General features: G+C 37.2%; 2 protein-coding genes across 2 annotated transcripts in view; both read left to right on the top strand.

The window, feature by feature from the left end:
• The window catches only part of bcr (BCR activator of RhoGEF and GTPase), a 79,402-nt gene extending 69,529 nt beyond the window's left edge, over positions 1 to 9,873 (top strand). The window contains exons 19-23 of the mRNA XM_008423957.3: positions 645 to 784; positions 1,007 to 1,141; positions 1,303 to 1,408; positions 1,825 to 1,987; positions 2,289 to 9,873. Of these exons, the coding sequence (XP_008422179.1) occupies positions 645 to 784; positions 1,007 to 1,141; positions 1,303 to 1,408; positions 1,825 to 1,987; positions 2,289 to 2,378 (634 nt within the window). The 3' untranslated portion in view covers positions 2,379 to 9,873. The remainder of the gene's footprint in view (positions 1 to 644; positions 785 to 1,006; positions 1,142 to 1,302; positions 1,409 to 1,824; positions 1,988 to 2,288) is intronic.
• A 1,921-nt stretch (positions 9,874 to 11,794) lies between these two features.
• adora2ab (adenosine A2a receptor b) lies at positions 11,795 to 23,577 on the top strand. Its single transcript, XM_008423958.3, has 5 exons — positions 11,795 to 12,206; positions 15,917 to 16,441; positions 16,601 to 16,732; positions 19,866 to 19,969; positions 20,467 to 23,577. Exons 2-5 carry the CDS (start codon positions 16,242 to 16,244, stop codon positions 21,426 to 21,428), a joined length of 1,398 nt encoding a protein of 465 aa, XP_008422180.1. The 5' UTR covers positions 11,795 to 12,206; positions 15,917 to 16,241; the 3' UTR covers positions 21,429 to 23,577.
• The last annotated feature ends 474 nt before the right edge of the window (positions 23,578 to 24,051 follow it).

Raw genomic sequence — 24,051 nt, 5'->3', positions numbered from 1 at the left:
TTGAGAACTGACTGTATCTGTATTATACTATGATATTCTTGCTGGTGTACCTCAAATCTAACTTGTTGTCTTCTTTTCTGTGCGAGACAAATGCTAGCTTTGTCTTTAGCTATCAATTTCTCTCTGTTAAAACCTACTAGTTAACTGGGTTGTCTTTTATTTGGCTGCATACTGATCATGCTAAAGTTTCCTAACCAGCACCTTATTCTTTTTTAATTGTCCTTGTTCTTGTATTGGACAATATGTCAATCTCTCACCAGTTTTAAGATAGTATAACCGAATATGTGGCTGTCTTTTTTTTTTTTTTTCATCAATTTTCATTTAGTTTTTCCTTAGACTAGCCACCTACAATGTTCTCAAGAAAAAAAAGGGTACATTTTGTTCAGTATGGCAAGTTATCCATTCATCTATTTGACCTTACTCCATCCATCCATCACAAAGTTTTTATGAGTACATTGAAATAGTACAGAGAGCTCTGGATGTCTGGTAAAAGTACATCATTTTGAAATAATAATAATAATAATAAGCAAAAAATATGTAGGAACCTTCACCTTCCAATGAAACAGAGTTCAAGAATAAAGAAGAAAGTGATTGGAAGTAAATTGATGTAAATTGTCAAAGTGTTTGTTTTTGTCCCGGTCCAGACGGGAACGCTCCAAGGTGCCCTACATTGTCCGTCAGTGCCTAGAAGAGATAGAGAGGAGAGGCATGGAGGAGGTGGGAATATACAGAGTATCAGGGGTGGCCACTGATATCCAGGCTCTGAAAACCGCCTTTGACACCAGTAAGTCCTGCATCAATCTTTGTCCTAAGCTTAAATGATCTGTGTACTTCTGTAACGGTATTCAGTGTGAAGAGGAGCCATTGGTTTTCTATACTCAAAACCTTTAAAGGTTTCATTGCATAAGCTATTTTAAACAATGGATCTGCATTTCCTTATCGTTTTAGCAACACACATCTTAGCTTTTCCTCTGGTCTTTACTCATTTCTTGTCTTCCTCCTGCAGATAACAAAGACGTGTCTGTGATGATGAGCGAGATGGACGTCAATGCCATCGCCGGAACCCTGAAGCTGTACTTCAGAGAGCTGCCTGAGCCCCTCTTCACTGATGAGCTCTATCCTAATTTTGCAGGTGGCATCAGTAAGTTGCCGCCCGCTGCTTCCAATTTATTTAATTATTGCTATTAAAATTGAGCTGCTTCAAGGTAGTTGTCACATGTTGCTTCTTGAAGAATTCAGCTGCATGCAATATGTGGAGGAGTCACGTGAATTGTTGCTTTGCCTTCCTTTCCTTCTGCTCAGCCCTCACTGATAGTGTTGCCAAAGAGAGCTGTATGCTGAACTTGCTGCTGTCACTGCCAGAACCCAACCTAGTCACCTTCCTTTTCCTTTTGGATCACCTCAAGAGGTACGGAGGACACGACACTATAGTTAGTACATGGGAGATATTCAGACATCCAACTCCATGACTGGTCTTAGGTTTCAGCAAAAAAGAAATTTGTTTTGTTTTTATGTGTGTTTTAAACATATTTACATAGCCATTTATAATATCAAATACATTTATTTTGCATTCATTTAAAGTTTTTTTTCTCTCCAAATGCTGAGCTTATTATACAAACTTCCTCTCAGTTCTCCGTCCAAGTGTTTAATTTTGTTCACTGATTTCTGCGTCAGTTTAAGCTTTTGAGTTCTCAAAACTCTTCTGCACTTCTCCTTCTACTAGTTTCCTTTTGAGGTAAACTCAAACAATTCACCGTGAGCAACAATTCATCACAGTTTGACATCCTTGGCACCGACATCACTTGTTTGTCGTCTTCTCCCCAGGGTGGCGGAGAAGGAAAGCGTCAACAAGATGTCTCTGCACAATCTGGCAACCGTCTTTGGGCCCACTCTGCTCAGGCCGGCAGAGAAGGACAGCAAGATTCCTTCTAACCCCACTCAACCCATCAGCATGGGGGACAGCTGGTCCTTGGAAGTTATGGCACAAGTGAGCTAAACCCAGCGCCACTCTGTCCACTCCCTCTGCAATTTTGTCATCGAAGTTCTGTCAGAAATGAGCAGCTAAATGCTGAGTTTCAGCAACAATACTTTTGAAACGTACAGACAGTGTAGCCATTCTTTTGAGAACATAGGGTAACAATTTCTCTACAGGGATGCAACGCCAAAATATGTAACAATGAGTTATTACATTTTAGGGGCCAAAAAGACAACTGTAATGGAAAAATACTTTTCAAGAGCTTATGTCGTGTTTATTTCTAATTCACAGCTTTTGTCTCCTGTTGTTTCAGGTCCAGGTTTTGCTGTATTTCCTGCAGCTGGAAACCATCCCCACCCCGGACAGTAAACGGCAGAGTATCCTCTTCTCCACTGAGGTGTAGAGCTTACTCAGACTGTCTGCTCTGAACTCATTCTAGTAGAGGTGTAAAAAAAAACAAAAAAGGGGGATGGACACTGGCTCAAAGTGAGCCCACTGTAGTGTGTTTTTAAATTGACTTGGAAGGATTGTTTCTACAGAACAGAAGATGGCGCCACTCATCTCTGAAGCTCAGAGGATTTGAGGTCATAATTATACACATCATTATCCAATAGTTAGTGTGATTCCTCGTACCTGTACTTATTCACCAGGTGATCTGCTTTTGTCACAGTTTACTTTTTTTCTCGTCTCATAAATGAAGACGTGGTCAAATTCAGTGCGTCTTTCTTGACTCTCATGTACTTTTACATTGCTGCATTGTACTCAAGTTTGCATTTATTTTTGGACAATCATTAAGTCTTGCAAAACACATGATAGCATCTCAAATGGTTTTACACATTAAAATCTCTTACATTGTTCTCGGTGCATTATTTCTGGATAGACGAGACTTTTTTTTTTTTTTTTTTGGCCTTTTTCAGTCACCATTTTTTTTAAAGGCAATGAAAGCAGACACCTGATCGAGCTTACAACAAAAACAAACACGATTCAAGTCGAGAGCTATGACTTGAAATGTGTTGGGGAAAAAAAGAAAGAATTTAGTTACCCAATCTTTTTTCTTTCTTAACCCAAAAAAAAAAAGCAGATTTATTTGGTCATATTTTTATTTGATCTCATTTGTTTCTTAAGGTAGACTCCAGCCTAAATGCACAGGAAGCAATATATTTTCTAATGTAGGAATTGTCGAAATGTTCGTCTCGTTGTAACATAGGACATCTTGCCAAACTGTTTTTGTTGTTTTTAGGGGATAAAATGAGGCATGTACATGTTTGTAATCTTAAAGTTGTATTTTGTTTTAAAGTTGTTACTATTATTTATTTTGGGGGGGATCCTCTTGAGGAAAAAAGTCTTTTTTATTTTTTCTTTATGAAAGTGGTAGGTTTTAGCCTCGACCTTGCTGTAAAAAGAGCAAGATTTCAGCCTTGTTTTTAACAATAATCCCCCGTGAGCTCTCCATTTAAATACCATTATTATTGTTATTATTATTATTATGAAGGTAACACAAGCATTGTAGTCAAATCCTGTATGCTGCTGTGGAAAAGGCACAAGCGTCTTTAACTGCTGGGTGTCTCTTGGCGGATTCGTCTCGCCTCCAGAGACGTCTGTCACCCGTCTAGTGTAGACTTTATGCAACAGTCATAATACAGAATACTCATACAAATCATGTAGGAGATTATGTTTGTTTTTTTTTGTACCATTTAATCTGTGGCAACAGAAGTGCACTCATACAATATTAAAACTACTGTATAAGAATTTAAGTGGCCTGACAATTCTGTGTTTATGTCCAGTGAGAAATACTTTTTAAAAAATTTTTTTATACCACTCGTTACCCTTTTTTGCTATTGTAAAAATTTCCCGGTGGCAACGGCCATGGCGAAGCTCATAACATTCCCTGTTACTGATTTAACATGCAGGCATGTTTTACTATTTTTATTGAATTTGTTATGGATGACTTTGTATTCAGACTTGATCTGGGATATTGTCGGTTTTTTTAATTTTATTTTCTTGCACTCCTAAAACGGATCTTTTTAGCCAGAGGAAAGATGAACCTTATGATGAAGGCTACGGTTAGATTTCTGTATACACCAATCAGCCACAACGTATAAACCACAAACTCAGTATAGCCATATTCCAGGCTAATATTAGGCATTAAATACATGTTTGCTATTAATGCCTTAATCCTGAGGATTTAATGGACCTTTTCTGAGCCATGATAGATTGTGTCATAAGTCACATGATCCTTGTAGTTTGGATGTTTTCAGGTCTAGAAAACCATCTGCTTTTACAGACTCCATGTTTATCTTCTGAAAAGAAATCTGGGATTTTAAATAACAAAAGCCAAAAGAACTAGTTCTCATCTTGGTGTAATATTTGGAAGTCATTCAAATTAACATTTTATTCATCAATCTTCAGTTTTCTAAAATGTGGAGAACCATGCATGAGCCGGTTACTGGTATCAAAGTTTAAAGTTGCAATTTACCGTTTAATAACTTTAAAAATGCATCAAATGCAGGTTTGATGCATGTTTTAGCATCAAACTTGCAAAAAAAAATGCACATCAATGCTGGAGAGTCATGATTTTTATTTGACTTTAGAGACTATTTAGTGTTGCTGGCAAGCTTGCTGAGTCCGGCTGAATCAGTCTTAAAAGAAAGAGATATTAGGTTGTCTGGAAATATTTCCGGCTCTGAGCAACTCTTGACAATCACTGCACACAAACTAACAAAGTGTCGCCCATTACCCTTTTAAAAGTTGAAGTTTGAAACAAAAAATGTAGAACTACTCTTTAGACTCCTGTTCTTCCAACCCAGAAGTGGAATTAGACCAGAGGATACTTGGCAACCATGAACAGGAGCTTGACATACTTTAGATAAACATTTGATTCTTTTTTTTTTCTCTTTCCTTTGGTTTGTTATTTAGTTTGTATTTTCTTTTAATTCCTGTAAAGCACTTTGTATTGCCTTGTTGCTGAAAATGTGCTTTATAGATAAAAATACCTTTACCTTTAAAAGACCAGTTGGCAAAGCTATGAAGAGTTTGTCTGGTAACCAGCTAACTGTGCAGCTGTGGAGCAGATAGCCTGACTAATTTGCCAGCCTATATCCACTCATTCTACTTATTTTCCTTTATGTAAAAAGTAGAATGCCTAAAATGCCCAACAATCTGAAAGAACATTTCAGTGCAAAAGGCACTGAAATTATTGCCCATTCGTCTTTGATCGAGAGCGTCTGTGTGAACAGAAATCAATCCATAAGCACTTGAATACCACTTTTGTTTTTTTTTTTATTGTTTTTTTTTGAGCCAACAAAAAAAATGTTTTGTTTGCATAAACAAGAAGGTGATTTATATATCACCTTCTATATAAATAATTAGAAGGTGATTATTTGTATAAAATGCTTCAAAAGGACTAATATGTTGCAGATAGCATATAAATGTAATAATTAATATGTTCCATTATTTTAGCAGATTTTGGTTTCCAATTTTTGTATAAACGCCACCGTGCTGTAAAATTGTAGGTTTTTTTTTTACTCAAGGTTTTCATACTGTGAGAATCTCATAGGTCCTCCTCCCTGTTGAGATCCCACAAAAACTTGCATGCTCACCATTTTACAAATTGTGATTGATTGGGTTTTGACCTTTCAGATTTTATCTTTTTATTTTATCTTTTTTTTTTGCAGCCCTCGTATGAAGCATAAATAAATCAAACGAAATCTGCGATAACACGTCATTTGACGATGGCAAAACTTTGAGTGTTGCAGTTAATTAATTTTGATAAATATCAAAATTGCACCCAAATTTGTTAGAGCTCGGCAATCTCCCAGCAGAATCTTTTCCTGGAAAAAAAAAAAATAAAAAAAAAAAAATATATATATATATATATATAAAATTGGTGCTAATGCATCTGAGCTGATGTGGTTCTTTTGTTGTGGTCGACTGGTGTCTATAGAGGACTCTGCTAAAAGGGCCTAATTAAAGGGTTTACTTTTTTTTCTTTTAATATATGATTATTAACAGAAACATAGCATACGAGTAACTACGCAAGAACAAAAACAAGCAATCGGCTTCTTGGAATATTTGAAATCACAGTTCTGATCTTATTTTATTTTCGTGGGTTTTTCCTGCTGACTTGCTGTTTTGCTTCCACAATATAATTTGATTACGTTTCACTCACTGTAGCATGCTTATAGCCTCATGTAGAATGTGAACATTCAGTCACGTTTCTCCTTCATACAAAGTCCCAGCTGCCTGTACTTATCCAACCCTTTTGTGCCTCAACACTTGCTTTTGTTTACCACCAAAATTTACTTTGTCTTCATGTCAGCCGAGAAGCTGGTGGTTAAGAAAAACATTCATCCTCTTGTTGCCTTTGCTGAGGACAGCCACACATCTTTCATCTTCTACTTATAGGCTAAGACAGGACCTGAAAATACAAGCATGGTCTTAGCTCATTCTCTACATGAGCATTCTTTCATCCGACCTCTAATGCTGTAAGTGAATGAAACTCTGTGCTAAATTTAATCCTCTAAGTGCAACACATAGTTTTTTTTCTCTTATAATGCCTTTTATGCTGATTTATTTATGATTCCTTCTAGTTTGGTATAAGATGGTCTGCTTGATCTGTTTATTTATGGTAAAATGTCAAATTAATGTTAGAAAAATGTCTTAATATAATGTGGTTTCTCTAGTAAATTAATCTGCTTCTTCTGCTGTGTTTAAAACATTTTGTTCTGATTTTGTCTCGGTACAAGAACCACTAAGTAGCTCTGTAGACACGGTGTCTTGCAAAAATATTCACACTGCTCAAGCATTTTTCACATGTATTATTTTTTTAACCTCAAATTAAATGCATTTTATTAGGATTATGTGCTTCACCAACACAAAATAGTGTGTACTTATGTAGTGTGAAGGGTGAGAATACCTGCTTTAAAATAAAATTGGGAAAAATGTGATGCACATTTGTACTTATAGACGGTAAAGAACATTTCAGTGCAAAAGGCACTGAAATTATTGCCCATTCGTCTTTGATCGAGAGCGTCTGTGTGAACAGAAATTTTCAACTCTTGTCACAAATTTACAATTGGACTTAGGTTTGGACTTTGACTGGGTCATTGCAACCCAAAAATAAGCTTTGATAGACACATTTAGGACCAACAGATTAAAGGAGTCGTATTATTGTATGAAACAATTGAAAACAGCTTCCTTTCTGTTTGACAACTAAGCACTGCTTTGTGTTGGTTTATCACGTATAATCACAATAACATGCACTGACATTTGTGGTTGCAATGTGACAAAATGTTAAAAAAGGTGCAAATATTTTTTATGAACAGAAAAGTAGCATATGTCTCCTGACGTGCAGGAACGGTCAGTTCCTGCCCATCAGCTCAGCGTATGTGTTTGTTTCAAACAGCAGACTGCCCACTGTGATTGTTTTAGCTATATGACGTGGACAACCGAATAGAAAGTGCAGGTTCAAGTAACTAAGACTCCTTCTTTTCCCCCACGGAGTGTATAATATGTATAATACTAGAGAATACATAATTTGGTTTCCCTGTTATTTATTGCGCAGCTCTCTGGATCAAGCTGGTTACAACCTTTAACCTCTTTGCAAATCCGACCTGTCAGTTTGTGGTAGAGGAGAGTCTTATAATGCTCTAAATGTATTATTTTGCTCTGTCTGTCACTGTTTCCGCATGTTCTCACCACAGTCTGTCCCAGCCAAAAAAAAATCTCAAGTTTTTCCATGGGCTTGCCTGAAGATATGGTGCATATTGCTTTAAATGTGCATTTATTACATCGGACCCTGGTATTTATTGCCATATTATAGGCAATCTTACACAACCTTCTGCTGCCACTTTTCAGAAATCATGCCACCAATAAATTTTGCCTTCTTAGCAATGTTCTAGTTATTTAAAAAAAAAATTGAAGACATAATGTCAAACTCCAGGATGAGACATGTTGACCAACTATGTCACTTTCTATTTTTGAGTCTTTTTTGTCTCTGTTTAACTATTCAATGTTCTGCTTGTAGAACTGTAAAAAGGATTACTGTATTCTGAGGGTAAAACATGTTTGAGAGGCATTTGCAGCCTATGTTTGTACACAAAAATAGTAAATAAAATCTCCTGTATCTACAAAGAGTTTGTTGCACTCCTTGAAGCTGATGAATCAGCCAAATGTATGACTGTTGGTGTAAACCTGCAATGTATATGTATGTAACCCTTCTTTGCTCGTCTCAGATCCAATAGGCTGACTCCATGACAAACATTCGTTGTATTTATTCTTAAGAACAAAACAAGTAGGTGTTTATCGCCAGTCTAGTAGCTTCTGCCCCGTATACATTAAATAAAATGCAATAAATAACCCTTGAAAAACTATAACGCAACAGCAGCAGTTAATAGCAGTTAATAGCAGTTAGAAGCAGTTAACATAAAAAGGTAAAATGAGCAACATTAACAATGATAACATTTAAAAATATACACAAAACATAGCAAGTTTGCTTAAGAAACACTGTACACTATCACATTTGTCCAAAATGTAAAGAACTTATTCTAATACCACAGTAACGGACGTGAAAAGAAAAAAACGGGACGAGCTGTCAGTTACCAGTTACTATGGTAACCACCCACTGCCAAGAGCAACATAACAGAACTTAAAACGCCAATAAATATGTCTAAAGAAACGTATAAAAAAATAAAGTCAAAGAACAAATAAACACATTTTGACAAACTTCACATTTAAGACATTGTCACGTTAAAACCCTGCTACATGTACGTACAGCTAATGTGTTTAAACATTTATTTTGAAAAACACCTGGATAGATGGAGGGTAAGGAAGATGAATAAAAAATAAGAGCAAAAATAAATAAATTGCTTAAAACTCTCGCATCAATATCCTTTAGACAATCAAACCACTTTGCAGATGTTTTGATTAAAACCCTGCCAAAATATATCCTCTCCAATGTTTAACCCAATATTCTAAAGCATGGTAATGGAGGGCTGGTGATGTGGGCTTGCATACAATTCATTTTACAGAAGGTCACAATAAAAACGGCAACACACCAAGAGCGCTTCACCATAACACACCTCACCAGGGAGGCACCCATGAGGCTGGCAAACCAGATAACGCCTCACCTGACCTCAAACTCATTTGGACCATTGAAGCGAACAGTGGGTCAGAATAACTGATTTGTCATGCAGAAATTTTCTTCAAACTCCTTTCACTCCCTCATTTTTTTTTTTATTATAGTTTTTACTTCATTAATTTGCGTGAAATGGCCTACATACCATCAGAAATTTATTTCATTTCATGTTGTTTGTATCCAGGATGCAAAACCCATTTAGGATCAGGTTTCTTACTACTTTGGATATTAAAACAGAACAACTATAAATGTAGTATATAATACAATACATAAATTTTTTTTAATGTAATCGAAGTGACATTTCTAAAAAAAATAAATAAAATGGCTTACTTATTCTTCAAATTAAATCTGAGTCAAAAAGTTATTTTCTCCTGATCTGCACTGATATAAGCCACGTGGCTCTTGACAGTTTGTGGTTACCATAGCAAACAGTTACTGACGGCTCGTCCCCACTTTTTGTTACCATCTGGAATCAGCTCTGTATTTTCTTTAGTTTTATAAGTATTTAAATATTTATTTTATACAAATTCAGCTATACACAGGGCTTAACTTGTATATGTTTTGTAATCGTTATAATTAATATAGTACATTTTCATTTTACAATTGCTAAAAGCTGCTAAGTGTTGGCAATACAATAAAATATTTATTGTATTTTATGTAATGTGCAGGGGCAGAAGCTGCTGGGCCGATACTAACCACGACTTGATTTTCTCCTGTTTTGTATGTTTTCATTTTTGATACAAAAGTAAAGATTCACTTACCATTTGTGTGATATGTGTGATTTTTATTTCTTGTACTAAAGACAACATATTCATTGCTTTATGTTAAAGATGAGATTACTTCAAGACGTAACTTATGTTACATACCTCAGTACAATCCCAGTCAAACTGCCGCTTTTTCTGTTGCCGTCTGTAACTGTGGAACGGATTTTTGCAGAATTTTGTTGATGAAATGTTTCAGAAATGCTTTTGCGGGGTTGTACTTCAGATTACATGAGTTTTGTGGCACAGAGCTAGCCTATGAGATGGTGCGAGACATCAACAGCAAGACTAACATGTGAAAGTGTGTCAGTCACATGTTTTAAGTTGGGTCAGAATTGAGAATTGTGGAGGAAATGATTTGGTGGTGAAAGCTGAGAGAGGTTTTGCTTTTTTGCTGAGACCTACTTCTGCGGTGTTCTGAAAAACTTTAACTTGGTTCGTTTAGTTGTGTGAGCACAAGCCTTGCTATGCTACAGCATAAATATCAGTTTCACTTCTTCACAATATTCATACAAGAAACTGAAACAAAAATGTAGACTGTGATCTATTTTTCAATTAATATGGAAAAGTTATAACTGTTGCTACATTGCTACAATCTTAGCTCCAGCTGACCAGATGTGTGCAGCAATATGTGGGGGAAGGGTGGCACTACACTGCTGCATACAGCCGGAGCAAACCAGCTTATGGTTTGCATCCAGAAGTCAGAGGCCAGTAGCTCTCGAGAACTGGCCTCCAAACATTAAAAAGATTTAATAAAAGAGAAACCTATGTAATTTTGAAAGACGATCTTCTGAAATGATGTTCGTTGGACAGACTCATCTAAACTGAGTTGTTTAGACAGCAGAACAGAGGAAATGATGAGCCAAATATAGCAATATAGGGAAATAACATTGCCCCATACCAACTGTGAAGCAAGGAGGCGGAGGTGTCATACCTTGGAGGTGGTTTGCTACAGCAGGACCTGGCTAGCTCTTGCATCAGAGGATGATTAAGGGAGAATGTGCCATCTACAAAACAAACTGGTCCTTGTTAAATGATCGACAACAACCAGAAAATCCAGTAAGAATTACAGTAGAACTGTTGGGCTGAGTCGGAGTCCAAACCTGGATTTGAATGAGATGCTGTGGGATGCATGCTGCACAGGAAGGACAGCTTTGAGTCCCGGCTGCATGGAGTTTGCATGTTCTCCCAGTGAATGCCTGTGTTTCTCCTCTTTGTTTTACTCCCATAGCCCAAAAATAATGACTGCCAGGTTAATTAATCCTTCTCAATCGTCCTTAGGTCTGAGTGTGTGTGTGTGTGTGTGTGTGTGCGTGTGTGTGTGTGTGTGTGTGTGTGTGTGTGTGTGTGTGTGTGTGTGTGTGTGTGTGTGTGTGTGTGTGTGTGTGTGTCTGTGTGTGTGCATGGTTGCTTGTCCTGTGTGTCTCTGTGTTGCCCCTGCGATGGATTGTCCTATCAAGGGTGTACCCTGCCTCTCCTACACCCCATCGAAGCTCTGCAAGGATAAGCGAATATAGAATATGAATGGAGGGTGCAGGGTGCTTTGTAGGTTAAAAATAAAATAAACACATTTAAATGTGAGGGGTGAGGCAACTTTTGCTGTCAGAGGCTGGAGGATGTCTGTAAGAAGCATCTTACTGACATTCAGTGAAAATGGAAAACTTAGGGGGCAGGGCGTCCCAACCTTTTCCTCCGTTTTTACCTTATTTACTAAGACATGTAAAAAAAACCCAACATATCAACAAATAACTGAATAGTTAAAGGTGTCATTTTTCCCACATGACTGTGTTTTGTACCGTTTCTTGCATGGTTTCACTTTTGTCATCTTCCGTTGTGGTTTACCTGATGCCCCCCCGCCACCCACCCTTTTTTTTAATTAATTAATTTATTTATTTATTTTTACCTAACCTCAGTCTCTCATACTCAAAGTGTTTCCCGTTCTTTAGAGGACTGAGGCTAAGTTATATCTCATCACATCGCTTTTTCTACCATAAACATAATTTATGCCGTGCTTTTCACAGTTTACTCGCGGGAGGACTCCGGGAGGGGGCGGGTCTCCACGCTGGAGCTACAAATGTGCGTCCTAAAAGTAGCAGCAATTTCGGGGAAGACGCACGCAAGCGGAGAGCCTGCTGCCGCTCTTCGTTTTCCTGTTGCGTCGCGTCGGTGCGCACCATCACTGGCAGCGCCCGTGGCGCGATCTCAGCAACTTTTTTTCCCCATCATGTTTCCTGTCTTCCAGTGTAACTTTTAAGCATTTTTTATTTTTATTTTTTTGCAGTTTCAGGGTTAACGAAAGACCCCCAGCATTGAGATCAACTCACTCATCCATCAGGTAAGGAAAGGAAGGATTACTTTTCCAAAATGCGTCAGTTGAAGGTAGTTTTAGGTTCTAATAATTGCATTCCGCGTGTTACACAAATATTACACTTTAAAACCAAAAGGGCCCTTGAAACAATATACACCCAGTTGGACTGTTATTCTTTAACCAGACTTGTACATATTTTTCTAACAATGAATGGGTCAGAATAAATATTTTATTGTATCCGTGTTCAGATTAAATGAAACTGTGCGTTGAGTTCCTGAGATCTAAAACGCCCCCCCAAAATCTAATGAAACTTCTGTAATGTCTATTTCCTCCTGTCTTAAAAAAACCTGTTTCTATTAATATGACAAAACCAGCAGCTTTCCTCATTTTTAAAAAAATAAGCATTTCTTTTCTAACTCTTGTTCTTGTTTTCCTTGGACTTTGTTGGAGCTGAGCTGATACATTGATTGACAGGGCAGTGGCAGATCTTTTCCAGCAGGATGTGCGTTTTCTTATCACCTCTTCCTCTGTTTCTCATAGGCATAATCAAAGTTTCTGGGTGCTTCTTGCCTCTCTTCCTGTCAGTCAGACCAGATGGAAAACGGTCTTTTCTTATATTTTGCCCAACTTTGATCAAATGTTTTCGCTTTCCGCCATGCTTTGGAGGATTTGCACACTAATCTGCTGCAACCTCAAGGGGTCTTTCACTGCAGCTGGATAAATCCTTGATTCTGAATTCCTAAACAGCAAAGCAGCAGAGGAAAAGTTGGACTTTGCGATAGCAGAACAGATTGCACGTCAAGATTACTGATGGTGGAGCTGCACGTTTGCGTGTGGCTCAGAGGGGTATGCTTAATGAAGTGTAAAGTGTCTAAAAATACCAGAATGAGAAATGTTTAAAACGGAAGCAAATTGTGCAAACTTCTGTTCTCTCTTTGTATTTTCAGTGTTTGCACTGACTGTTGCTCTAAGGCATTTTCCCCCTTAATGATTTCTCAGTGGAGCCAGGTGTTGGTTAGTTAACTTCTAGTGTTAGATTACACACAAGTGAGCCGAAACATAATGGGAAGCATGCACATTGTAAAGGTGTTCAGGACTGCCTGGGATGTTTATAGCAATGGCATGCTTAGGCTCATGTTTTACACGCATGAGAATTAGGGAGGCTTTCCACAGATGCTTTTAGATCTCAGATTGGTAATTAGAGGTTTGATGATCACCCCAGTCTCATCTCATCTTTATAAATTGCTTTCTGAGAAGTGTTGACCAGACTTACTTACTCTTTCTTGCAAATGTCACACTTCTTGTGCATTTTCACTTTTTTTCTACGTATAAAAAAAGTACCAACCTCTGTGTGTTTTATTGGGATTTTATATGATAGACCGGCACAAACGGGTGTATAATTGTGAAATGGAAGTAAAATAACACAGCTTTCTTTATGGAAAAATAAAAATAATTATTTAAAGAAAGCCACGTTTTATGTAGGACACAACAAACAGACGTTGATTTAAATATCTGATGTATGTATGATGATTATTTTTGTCAAATGCTGCTTGTTTCAGAAATGGTTATTGTGGGGTTTTTTGTATCATGTAAGGACTTTGAACTTCCTTGTAGCTGAAATGTGCTATTCAAATACACTTGACTTGGCTATGACTACTCAGAAGGAGTTACAATCTTTAGCAGCCAATATGGCAGCGACTCGGGTTCTTCACCAGTCAAAGCTTTATATAGGAGAGAGGCAATGAGAAATCCACTTGACTGGAGTTTGCCAAAAGGCATCTGGGAGAGAGACGAGAGAAAGAAAGTTAATTAGCTCTTGCTTGTTTTTCTGGGTTTTCCTGTACCTGGGTTCTGCTGCGAATAGGGGAATGACTCAGCAACATAAGAATATTTCGTTATCTCACAGCGAAAAGGTCTTTCACTGGAAAGCGAGCGTCATTGTCGAAGTGTAAGCAAGCATAATTTTTCAGCTTTACACCTCGGCATATTTACCCGTTGCACTGAAACTATAAATAAACCTCCATGTCTTCACTTCATTGACACCATAACGCAACTAATACCATATTAAACAGGCTTCAAGTTTTATTTCCTAAGATCCATATTTATTTTCTGCTTGTTAGTTTTGTTACCCAGGTCTTCTGTTTGTTTCTTTCCATTTTGAATGTTTTCCAATGTAAACTTGTAACGTTGTCTTGTTTTCATCTTTTGTCGGGGAAGATTCTGTTGAAGAACTACTTTCCTAATCATTGACATAGACTTTTCTGCATGTTGCTTGCTTGATCGTTCATGCAAATGTTTTTCTTCATATAAATAGATGTACGATGTAAAACAAAAAGAGCAATGGAAACGCATTAAGTCAATGTCCGAAGTGTAAATGTGACCTTTTGAGCAATCACCAGTGGTCTGTAGAAGTTTTTTCCATTTTGATTTTTCCTTTTCACCCCCTTGCTGATCAGTATAACTAAACTCCTCATTTTATTCCATGACTACCAATCAATGATACATTCATGAGTGTTTTTGTCAGTGTGGAAAGTAAATAGATACATAATTACTCAAGAACCGTGACGTAAAAGTGCTCCGAGCTTCAAACTAGGACTTTGACGACATCATAACATTTCAGTTTTAACCAACTCATTTAAGAACTTATTTTAACTTTTAAAGGTCCATATAAGTTTGGAGCAAACGGCACGACAAGAAAATTAAGGAGGCACCAATTAAATTATTTTCTGACTTATGCTATCATTTTTCTAAATAGCTCATTGTTGGGATAAGGAAAATGAATCATTTCATTCAGGAATCAACTGCAAATTTAGCAGTACAAGTTAGGCTTTAACAATGACAGAAGTATTTTTTTGTACTCTTTCAATAAAAGCCACTAGTGCCAGGGGGTCTGAAAAAAATTATTTTCTTCTTGCCACTCTTACAGATTTAGTGTACACAACTATTTTATCTTATTTACTTTTTTAATTTAACCTTTATGTCACCAGGAGAATCCAATTACTTGAGATTAAAAAACTCTTTTTGCTAGAAAATCCTGGCCATGTCTTGCAGCAATTGCAGAACATTCACAATAAAAACAGAAAAAGTTAACGATGTCATAAATTATGTACATTTTTTTCTCCTCATCTCAATTATCTGTTTTATGTGGGTGTTTAAAAAAAAAACCAACAATAAAGTACAATTAATTTTGTAGATGTAAACAAATCCGTTTGAAATGCCCCATAATTATTACATTTCATCTGATCTGATTTTTGATCTTACGTTTATTTTTGCTTTACTTCTGCTCTTTATCTTGTACAGTTGAGCTCACATCTCTGAGGTCATTATTGCTAAAGTTTGCTGACGTTGTTACAGGTTTGTGTAAGAACTCCTAATCTGCATACAAGATGCAGGGATTTCCTCAAAAAGAACTCTATTGGAGCTCCTTTGATTATGCAATAACATCAAACAGTTAAGTGTTTGAGTTATTTGTGTAATTATCTGTGAAAAGTATGTCAGTATCTCAAATGATAAGGGAGAGGGATTTTGGGAAACTGTCCCTAAATAAAAAGCCCCTTGTTGTCTTGTTTGATTTGACCCTGTATCCTTGTCATGCAGTGATAGATGGCTTTTTTGATGTGTGTGTGTGTGTATGTGTGTGTGTGCATGTAACTGCATGTCCATTGAACACAGTGTAATCTGTTTATACAAGCTAAACACACTAACACCATGTCCTCTCCCCTCTGCCCCTTCTCCAGATTACTTCTCTACTTTGGCAGCCCCTTCAGATGCGTCATCCTCAGCTGTATCGCTGTTCACTGAACAAAACTTGAAAAAGAGGAAGACTAACAGTCCAGCACAGCAGTGGTGACGGTAAACGGTGTGAGCGTAATCCGGCGTCGCGCGTGTGACGCTAGTGCTGGGAACTTTCTGCTTTGCCTCACTGTCGATGTGACACAATCCCTTTTGTCTCAAGTCGGACCGTGTGGTCAAGCAAGAAAATGTTGTGTCTGAAAACAAGATGAGGAGCTGATTGGATGGGATGAAAGTAGAAGGAAAGGAAAAAAAGAGGAAAAAACAACCATGCTGGAGCTCCACCAGGTGGTTTATATTGGCTTGGAGCTGCTGATCGCTCTCCTGGCTGTGGCTGGGAACACCCTGGTATGCTGGTCTGTCTGTCTGAATTCCAACCTGCAGAACATCACCAACTTCTTTGTGGTCTCACTGGCGGTTGCTGATATCGCTGTGGGGCTACTGGCAATTCCCTTCGCGATCACAATTAGGTATCATTTCCTCGTTTTTATCTAATTTAGGGCAAGGGTTAATGTTGTACCGCTGAAATATTACATTACGGCATGAGATGCATCCACTGGTGATTTCTTCTAATTGTTGTGATGGCTGCCTTTTTGTTCAGTAATGGTTCCTTTTTCATCCATATCCAGTGTGGGTTTCTGTGCCGACTTTTACGGTTGCCTGTTCATCGCCTGCTTTCTGCTCGTGCTCACACAGAGCTCCATCTTCAGTCTGCTGGCCATCGCTGTGGACCGCTACATCGCAATCAAGAATCCGCTCAGGTGAGAGCAAAGAACACATGATGTTTGAGTGAGACCAGAAACGTGCAAACGCTTACTTTCAGAAAAGAACTTTAATTAAGCCTCATCTGGAGAGATTTACGTTGATTCATCCATGACGAACAGATTTTTTTTTTCTGCCTCAAGGTGAAGTAAAGTTGCAGAATGTGACCTTTAGTACTCATTTAAATCAATATTGATTAAGTGCTACCTTGAATTTCCTTGTTGCTAATCTGGGTGCTTTTACAGAACAATGAGTGGTTGGTTAGTAACCGCTGCTCTCTCCTGTTAAGGAAGTTTCATCTTGTAAGCCACAACAGGTGATGCATTTGCATAAGCAGTTGGATAATGGCTTCAGTGTGTACTGAGTGCTAATACTGGTGCCATGAGCCTGCCAACCTGCCCACACAGGATCTCAGTCAAAAACAAAGTAACAGTGTTGAGTATTTGAACTAATGACTCAAGGACTTGCGGTTACTAATGTTTATTTTAGTTTTCCAGCTGAATTTGTTTATATTTGGAAATGTTCTCATTCATACTTGGTTCCGAGAAAAGTTTGGGAGCTTCAGCAAAAGTAATTAGTAATGACTACATGGAATAAATGTACCCCTAAAATTTATATATATATATATATATATATATATATATATATATATATATATATATATATAAAAAAAAAAAAATTCCCTTCTCACCCTCCGCGGGTGGTCTGTTTCATCCTCTGAGCTCGGGTCCTCTACCAGAGGCCTGGGAGCTTGAGGGTTCTGCGCAGTATCTTGGCTGTGCCTAGAACTGCACATTTCTGGACTGAGATGTCTGATGTTGTTCCTGGGATCTGTTTGAGCCACTGCTCCAGTTTGGGGGTGACTGCCCCGAGGGCCCCGATGACCACAGGCACCACTGTGGTCTTCACCTTCCAGGTCTTTTCCAGTTCCTCCCTGAGGCCCTGGTATTTCTCCAATTTCTCATGCTCCTTCTTCCTGATGTTGTAATCACTTGGTATTGCTACATCCACCACAACGGCTTTCCTCTGTTCTTTATCCACCACCACAATGTCCGGTTGGTTCGCCATTACCATCTTGTCTGTCTGGATCTGGAAGTCCCACAGGATCTTAGCTCGGTCGTTTTCCACCACTTTTGGGGGTGTTCCCCACTTTGATCTCGGGGCTTCCAGTCCATATTCTGCACAGATGTTCCTGTACACTATGCCCGCCACTTGGTTATGTCGTTCCATGTACGCTTTCCCTGCCAGCATCTTGCACCCTGCTATTATGTGCTGGACTGTCTCAGGGGCCTCCTTGCACAACCTACACCTTGGGTCTTGTCTGGTGTGGTAGATCTGAGCCTCTATATATATATATATATATATATATATATATATATATATATATATATATATATATATATATATATATACAATTTTCTGAAACAAAGTGTCTACAGTTTTTGACATGGGGTGGTTACTTGGGTTGGAGGGATAAATATTTTCTACCCATCTCTGCTCAAATAAGCAGAGGTTACATTTACCTAATGTTCATTTAGGAGTGTTTTTGCTGCTCTGTATTGTGCACTATTGTTTTTTACATTGATGCAAAAGGATTGGAGTTGTAAAAATAACAGTTGTGAAAAAGAAAAGGATTTTGAAATCTGGTCTTCAGTCTTAATTTGTTATTTGAAATTATGTCATTCATTTGCACTTTATTTGCCTTTAAAATAAAACAATTTGCACATAATTTTATACATTTATTCCCTCATTTGATCACATTTTTTACACTTTTAATCAGATGTTATGATTAGTGTCTCAATACTTGAACAGCCTTTTTGTCTGATTCTTTTTTTATTCTCACTTGAGTAATTTTTTTCTTTCAAATGACTTTTTATTGATTATTAGAAATATATTAAACAACATGGTGCAAAGTATAGAAATACAATTTTAGCAGATTTTAACCTACAAACAAATTCCTAGAAAGCAGACACACCCACATAAAACTAAACAGATGTCATTTTTTGTTGGCTATTTTTTTTCTTTTCCCAAATAAAAATATGTTCAAGTAATACTATTCTGGAATACATTCAGTGACTCCTCTGTCCACCTCTGCAAATGAGTTTTCTGCTCCTTACTTGTATTTACATTTCCAGGCAAGAAACTATCGCCTTACTTCCTAGCTGACAAATGGTGTTGAAGTTGAATAAGTTTCCTATTTTTTGCACAATGTCAATACCTTTTATGGAACATGGATTTACGTAATCATCTCTAAGTTTAAAATCTAAAAGACTTTATCTGGTCAAATAATATTATACTGAACATTGATTCTTTAAAGTACAGCTTGAGATTTAGTCAACTTTTCTGAAGCATGTTGAAATACAAAAAAACCCAACTTTATTTCTAATACTTTTTGGCATCAGAACAACCTTAGCTTGACTAAAAAGGGACTAAAATCTACAATAAAAGACTCCTAAAACCTTCACTAAATTGTTTGTCATTGATTAGAGATTGTTGAAAGAAGAGACTTGTCGTTTTGAAATCCCCACTATTTTTATATTTTAATATTTAAGATGTATTTGAATAATGTTATAAAAGATTCTTTAGTGTGGTGAACTTTTCTGCGTATATCACTACAAAGATCTTTGAAAAAAAGATGCATGAACTGCCTATCAAAAAGGGAAATCTAATTCACAATGAGGCACAACACCAAGATATCACAATGTGTTTGCACCTAATGTGTTAAAGAAGGAAGTGCTTACAAAAGGCAGGAAAGTGCAAATTGGATTTGGTAATGATTTTGTTGCAAATAAAATGAGAAACACAATTTTAAGACAGCGTTTTTAAGCATTTTGATGACTCATGATTGTGGTGTGTTTAATCATCAACACACCACCCGCCTTTCCTTATAACCCTAGGAAAGGCGGGTTATAAAAGTAAATGTGTGCTGATTACTGTAATGTTTTTTCTTTTAAGAAACCATCAATTTGTTTTAATAAATAAATAAATAAATAAATAATTCAGTTAGATTTAAGTGCACATCCAGTTAAAATGGACCAATATTGACCCGTTCTCTGAGTGATGTAATCATAAAGAGGTTAAACAAAGCTTTCTGCCCTACAATGTATCTTTGTGCTCTGTTCAACCATTTAGGTATAACAGTCTGGTAACAGGGCTGAGAGCAAAGTGCATCATTGCACTGTGCTGGACTTTGTCAGCTGTGATCGGCATGACTCCACTGATTGGTTGGAACACAGGTGAGAGATCAAATTTAGCCATTTTTCCATCTGTCACTCATATTTTTCTGTCATCGAAAGACATTTTGAAATTTAGAGTTAGGGTAGCAGAAAAAATATCTTTTTTTTTCACTGAATTTTGACTTTTTCTTTTCTCAGATGATAAAGTTTACATTTCTGTGAGAAAAAGAGATTTTAAAGCAGGGAAAGATCTAATGCAGGGCCATGACCATTAAGTTGCCAAGTTATTATTAGCTTGTTTTATGGGCTCCAAATATAACAAAACATCGTCAACATTCACTTAAACTATATTCCCTTTTTCTGAACTTGCATTCTTGAAATCATCTGGGGTTTTTTTTGCCTATTTTTTGTAAAAAGATAACTTCCTACACTCATGAATCTTAGTATTCTGTGTAGTGTGCTTCCAATTAAACCCATTTTAATCCTATATCATTCTCGGAGTCTTTCTATGGATTTTCTTACATTAACATTAAATCTGTTTTACCTCTGTTGCACAGGCCGGAACGCAACACTTCACAGCTCAAAAACAAAAAGCTGCCCAAAAGGTCTGACCCAATGCCTTTTTGAGTCAGTTGTTCCTTTGGACTATATGACCTATTTTAATTTCTTTGGCTTTGTGCTGACCCCTCTGTTGGTCATGCTGGTCATCTACATCAAAATATTTCTGGTGGCAAGGAGGCAGCTCCGTCGAATGAGCATCACGGTTTCACTCTCACCTATCCCCGGACGAAGACCTTCATCCTCAAACTCTTCCCATTCTTTTCTGCAGAAGGACGTGCATGCTGCCAAATCACTGGCAATTATTGTGGGCTTATTTGCTATCTGCTGGCTTCCTGTGCATATCATCAACTGCTTCAACCACCTGTGCAAAGACTGTGAGCGTCCAACAATCTGGGTGATGAACATCGCCATCATCCTCTCCCATGCAAACTCTGTGGTGAATCCCTTTATTTACGCCTACCGCATCAGGGAGTTCAGACAGACTTTTTGGAAGATTTTTTACAAGTACATTCTGAGGCAGGCAACCAGCAACGGGGTTGGGACAATGAATATTGACAGCAGAGATTTCAGCTGCATCAGCATCAGACGGACATCCCAAACGAGTAAAGAGGTTTCGACATGTGACACAATGGTGAATAGCTACATCCTGGATTCTGATACTCATCCATCAAGATACAAGGTTAATCGCAGAACTTCTAGCCATTGGTCTTCGAATCAAGATGTACTGCCAAGCAGCTGCATCCGCAATGGATACAGAGGGCAAAGTGGCACCTTCTCTGGGAAGCAGGAGAACACTAGCACGGCATTTTGTGCAGAATCTGCTTCATGTGACGAGGGAGCGGCAGATGTTTTTGAGCTGAAAGACAGAGGAGGCTGCACTGATTTTGTCAATGTTCAAGCAGTCTCCGTAAAAAAGACTGATGGTTGCAACTCTACAGACATAACAGAGGTGTCATGACACTTACGTTCATATATAAATTTTTTCCCCACCGCCACGACACTCTTGATCCTGCGCGAACTGAAGACAATTTCTTCAACAACAACAAAAAGTGAAACACTGAACAGAATAGTTATTTCTTTCTCGTAGCATAAGACCTGTTTTTATTTACTTTACACTTTTATTTTCTATATGAGCCAAATTTCAGTTGAAGGTCAGGCTACATGAACATAAAGATGCTTAAAGCAGGACGCTTTTCAATATGAGCTGATGCTTGCATTTTCTCTGCGTGTTGTTTAAGTGACGTCTATGGAAATGTCTGTTTTCAAAAAAATAAATTCAGAAAAAACAAAAATTTTAAATTTTAATGTGAACAAAACAATAATCGATATAGTGATAATTTTTTGAAGTAATAAAAAAATATTGTTTCACTACTCGAAACGTATAAATGTAGCTTTTGATCAGGCGGTGTGTGTGCTACCTGGGCCTTTGCTCAAAGTTTTTTTTTTTTTTTTTTTTTTTCATTTTTATTGGGACTCAGATGGGTTTACTAAATAAATACTGTCAACAAAATCAGTTACTCAAAGCTGTCCTGCTTCAAAGCCATACAGAAAATTAACATTGGACCTATGATCAATCTCTTAAGTGATTAATTATTCAAACCACTTCCTATTTCCATTGACCCCTTATATGTTGGCTCAAAACCGTGCTAAGCTTTACAAAAGAAGACTTTCATATTGGTAAAAAGAAGATGTAAAACATCATGAGAGCAAGGGTGCTGGGAAATTTTTGTAAGGACAATTTTGACAAAAACATTTCTTAACATGTTTTCTACCCAACTGAGCAAATGTAATCAAACTGAAGCTTTTTACACATTCTTATCACTGATGTCAATAACTGTACAAATCTTCAGTCAGCCCTGTGCTGTACAATGTCATGGATTGTACTTTAACTTTCAAACACTCAGACAGCATTTCTTAGAAAGCTGGATCATGTCATGTATAATCAGACGCTTCCTTTCTGTTCAAACATGAATAAAACAATTGTTTGGTGTTTTGTTGTCAAACACACAAACACTTCCATGGGCAATGTGGTTTATAGGCATATATTACGAACACAGATAATTATATTCAGAATTGTAATCAGTGGTCTTAGTCTCTGTTTCTTGAGTAAGATATAAAAACCTAAATAGATTCATTTTTTTACAGTAATTAAATGTTTGTATATCAATAGCTTGATCAATAATTAAATAACTGCCAGGCAACATGCAACAGTTACCTGTTCGGCATCTGTGTGACACAAATAACAGGCACTGAAATACCAAGTTACCTTTAACCTAATGAAACATTAGGTTTGTTTGAACTTTGCGAACTCTCTATAGACGTGTTAGGTCACTACTTTCTGAATCAGGCTTGCATACACAATTAACAATAGAAACACACACACGCACATACACACACACAAGTAAAGTCCATGCTCATGACCACAGACTACAATCCAAGAGGTGTTTACAGAGTAACCTGGCTGCTGACGCCAGTCAATGAGCCAAATGCAATAAAAATCAAATGAAGGTTCATTTGATGCTGTCTTTTATTATCCCATTATGCTTTCTCCTTCCCCATTAAAAACCCCTTCCTCCGTGGCAAAAACCCACATTAGGTGACTTTTATGTGCCTCACAGCAATCCCAGACACACGTCTCCCAAAATAAACATTACTTGGCTTCTATATGACACGTGCTATATGTGTGCATTCAAATCCTATGCATATCAGTAGCTTGACAAACCTTGTCATCATGCATATGTGGTATTTAAATGGATCAGATAATTCTATTTTATAATTATTTGTTTTTATAGGCTTCATGAAAATTAGGTGGTCATGTCAGATTCAAATGTTATTTTTTCCAAGAAAATAAAAGTTTCACATGGCACCTCGATGGGATCCCATCCAGCCTCTTTATGGAATCTCATAAAGTTGTAAATGTCAACCATGAACCATAACTGTGTCAGGATGAAAAATTGTTTTGTGTCCTTTCAGAATAAAGATGCAAATCAGTGCTACTGTATCAGACGTTTCTTTCTATGATGTTTTTTTTGTTGTTATTTATATTCACACTCTGACTGAAGCTTTTTTTTAAATCCATCTTAAATAAATAACTTTGACAAGCCTAATTTCAGCATTGGAAAACAAGAAGTAGTTCATGACTAACTCACTTCCTATAATAATGATAAAATAAAACTATATAAGCTTAGTCTAGCTTGGTTGGTTCCAGAGAAAGCAAAATGACCCATGTTTACCATTCATACATGAGTAGCTATCTCCAGCTAAGTAAACCTCCAGTTTGTGGTTAATGAGTTCGGCAATGCATCTCATTTCCTGGTTTTCTATATCTTATATGGGCCATTGAATTATTACCAATAAAACATGTAATTCATAATTTAATTTTTTCTTTTATTTAACCAGTAAAGAACTCGTTAAGATCAAAGGTCTCTTTTGGAAGAGCATCCAGACAAGACAGAAAGCTATAAATACATACTGTAACAATAAAGCAGGCATGGAAATACAACAGGAGGACTAAAAAACAGATCAAGGTAAACAGAGGTAACCCTGCAATCTGATATGACTGCATATGAATTTTGAAGAAT

Source organism: Poecilia reticulata, chromosome 12, assembly GCF_904066995.2.
Source record: "Poecilia reticulata chromosome 12, P_reticulata-male-v2, whole genome shotgun sequence".
Classification (NCBI taxonomy): Eukaryota; Metazoa; Chordata; class Actinopteri; order Cyprinodontiformes; family Poeciliidae; genus Poecilia; species Poecilia reticulata.
This window is presented reverse-complemented; position numbering and strand designations above follow the sequence as displayed.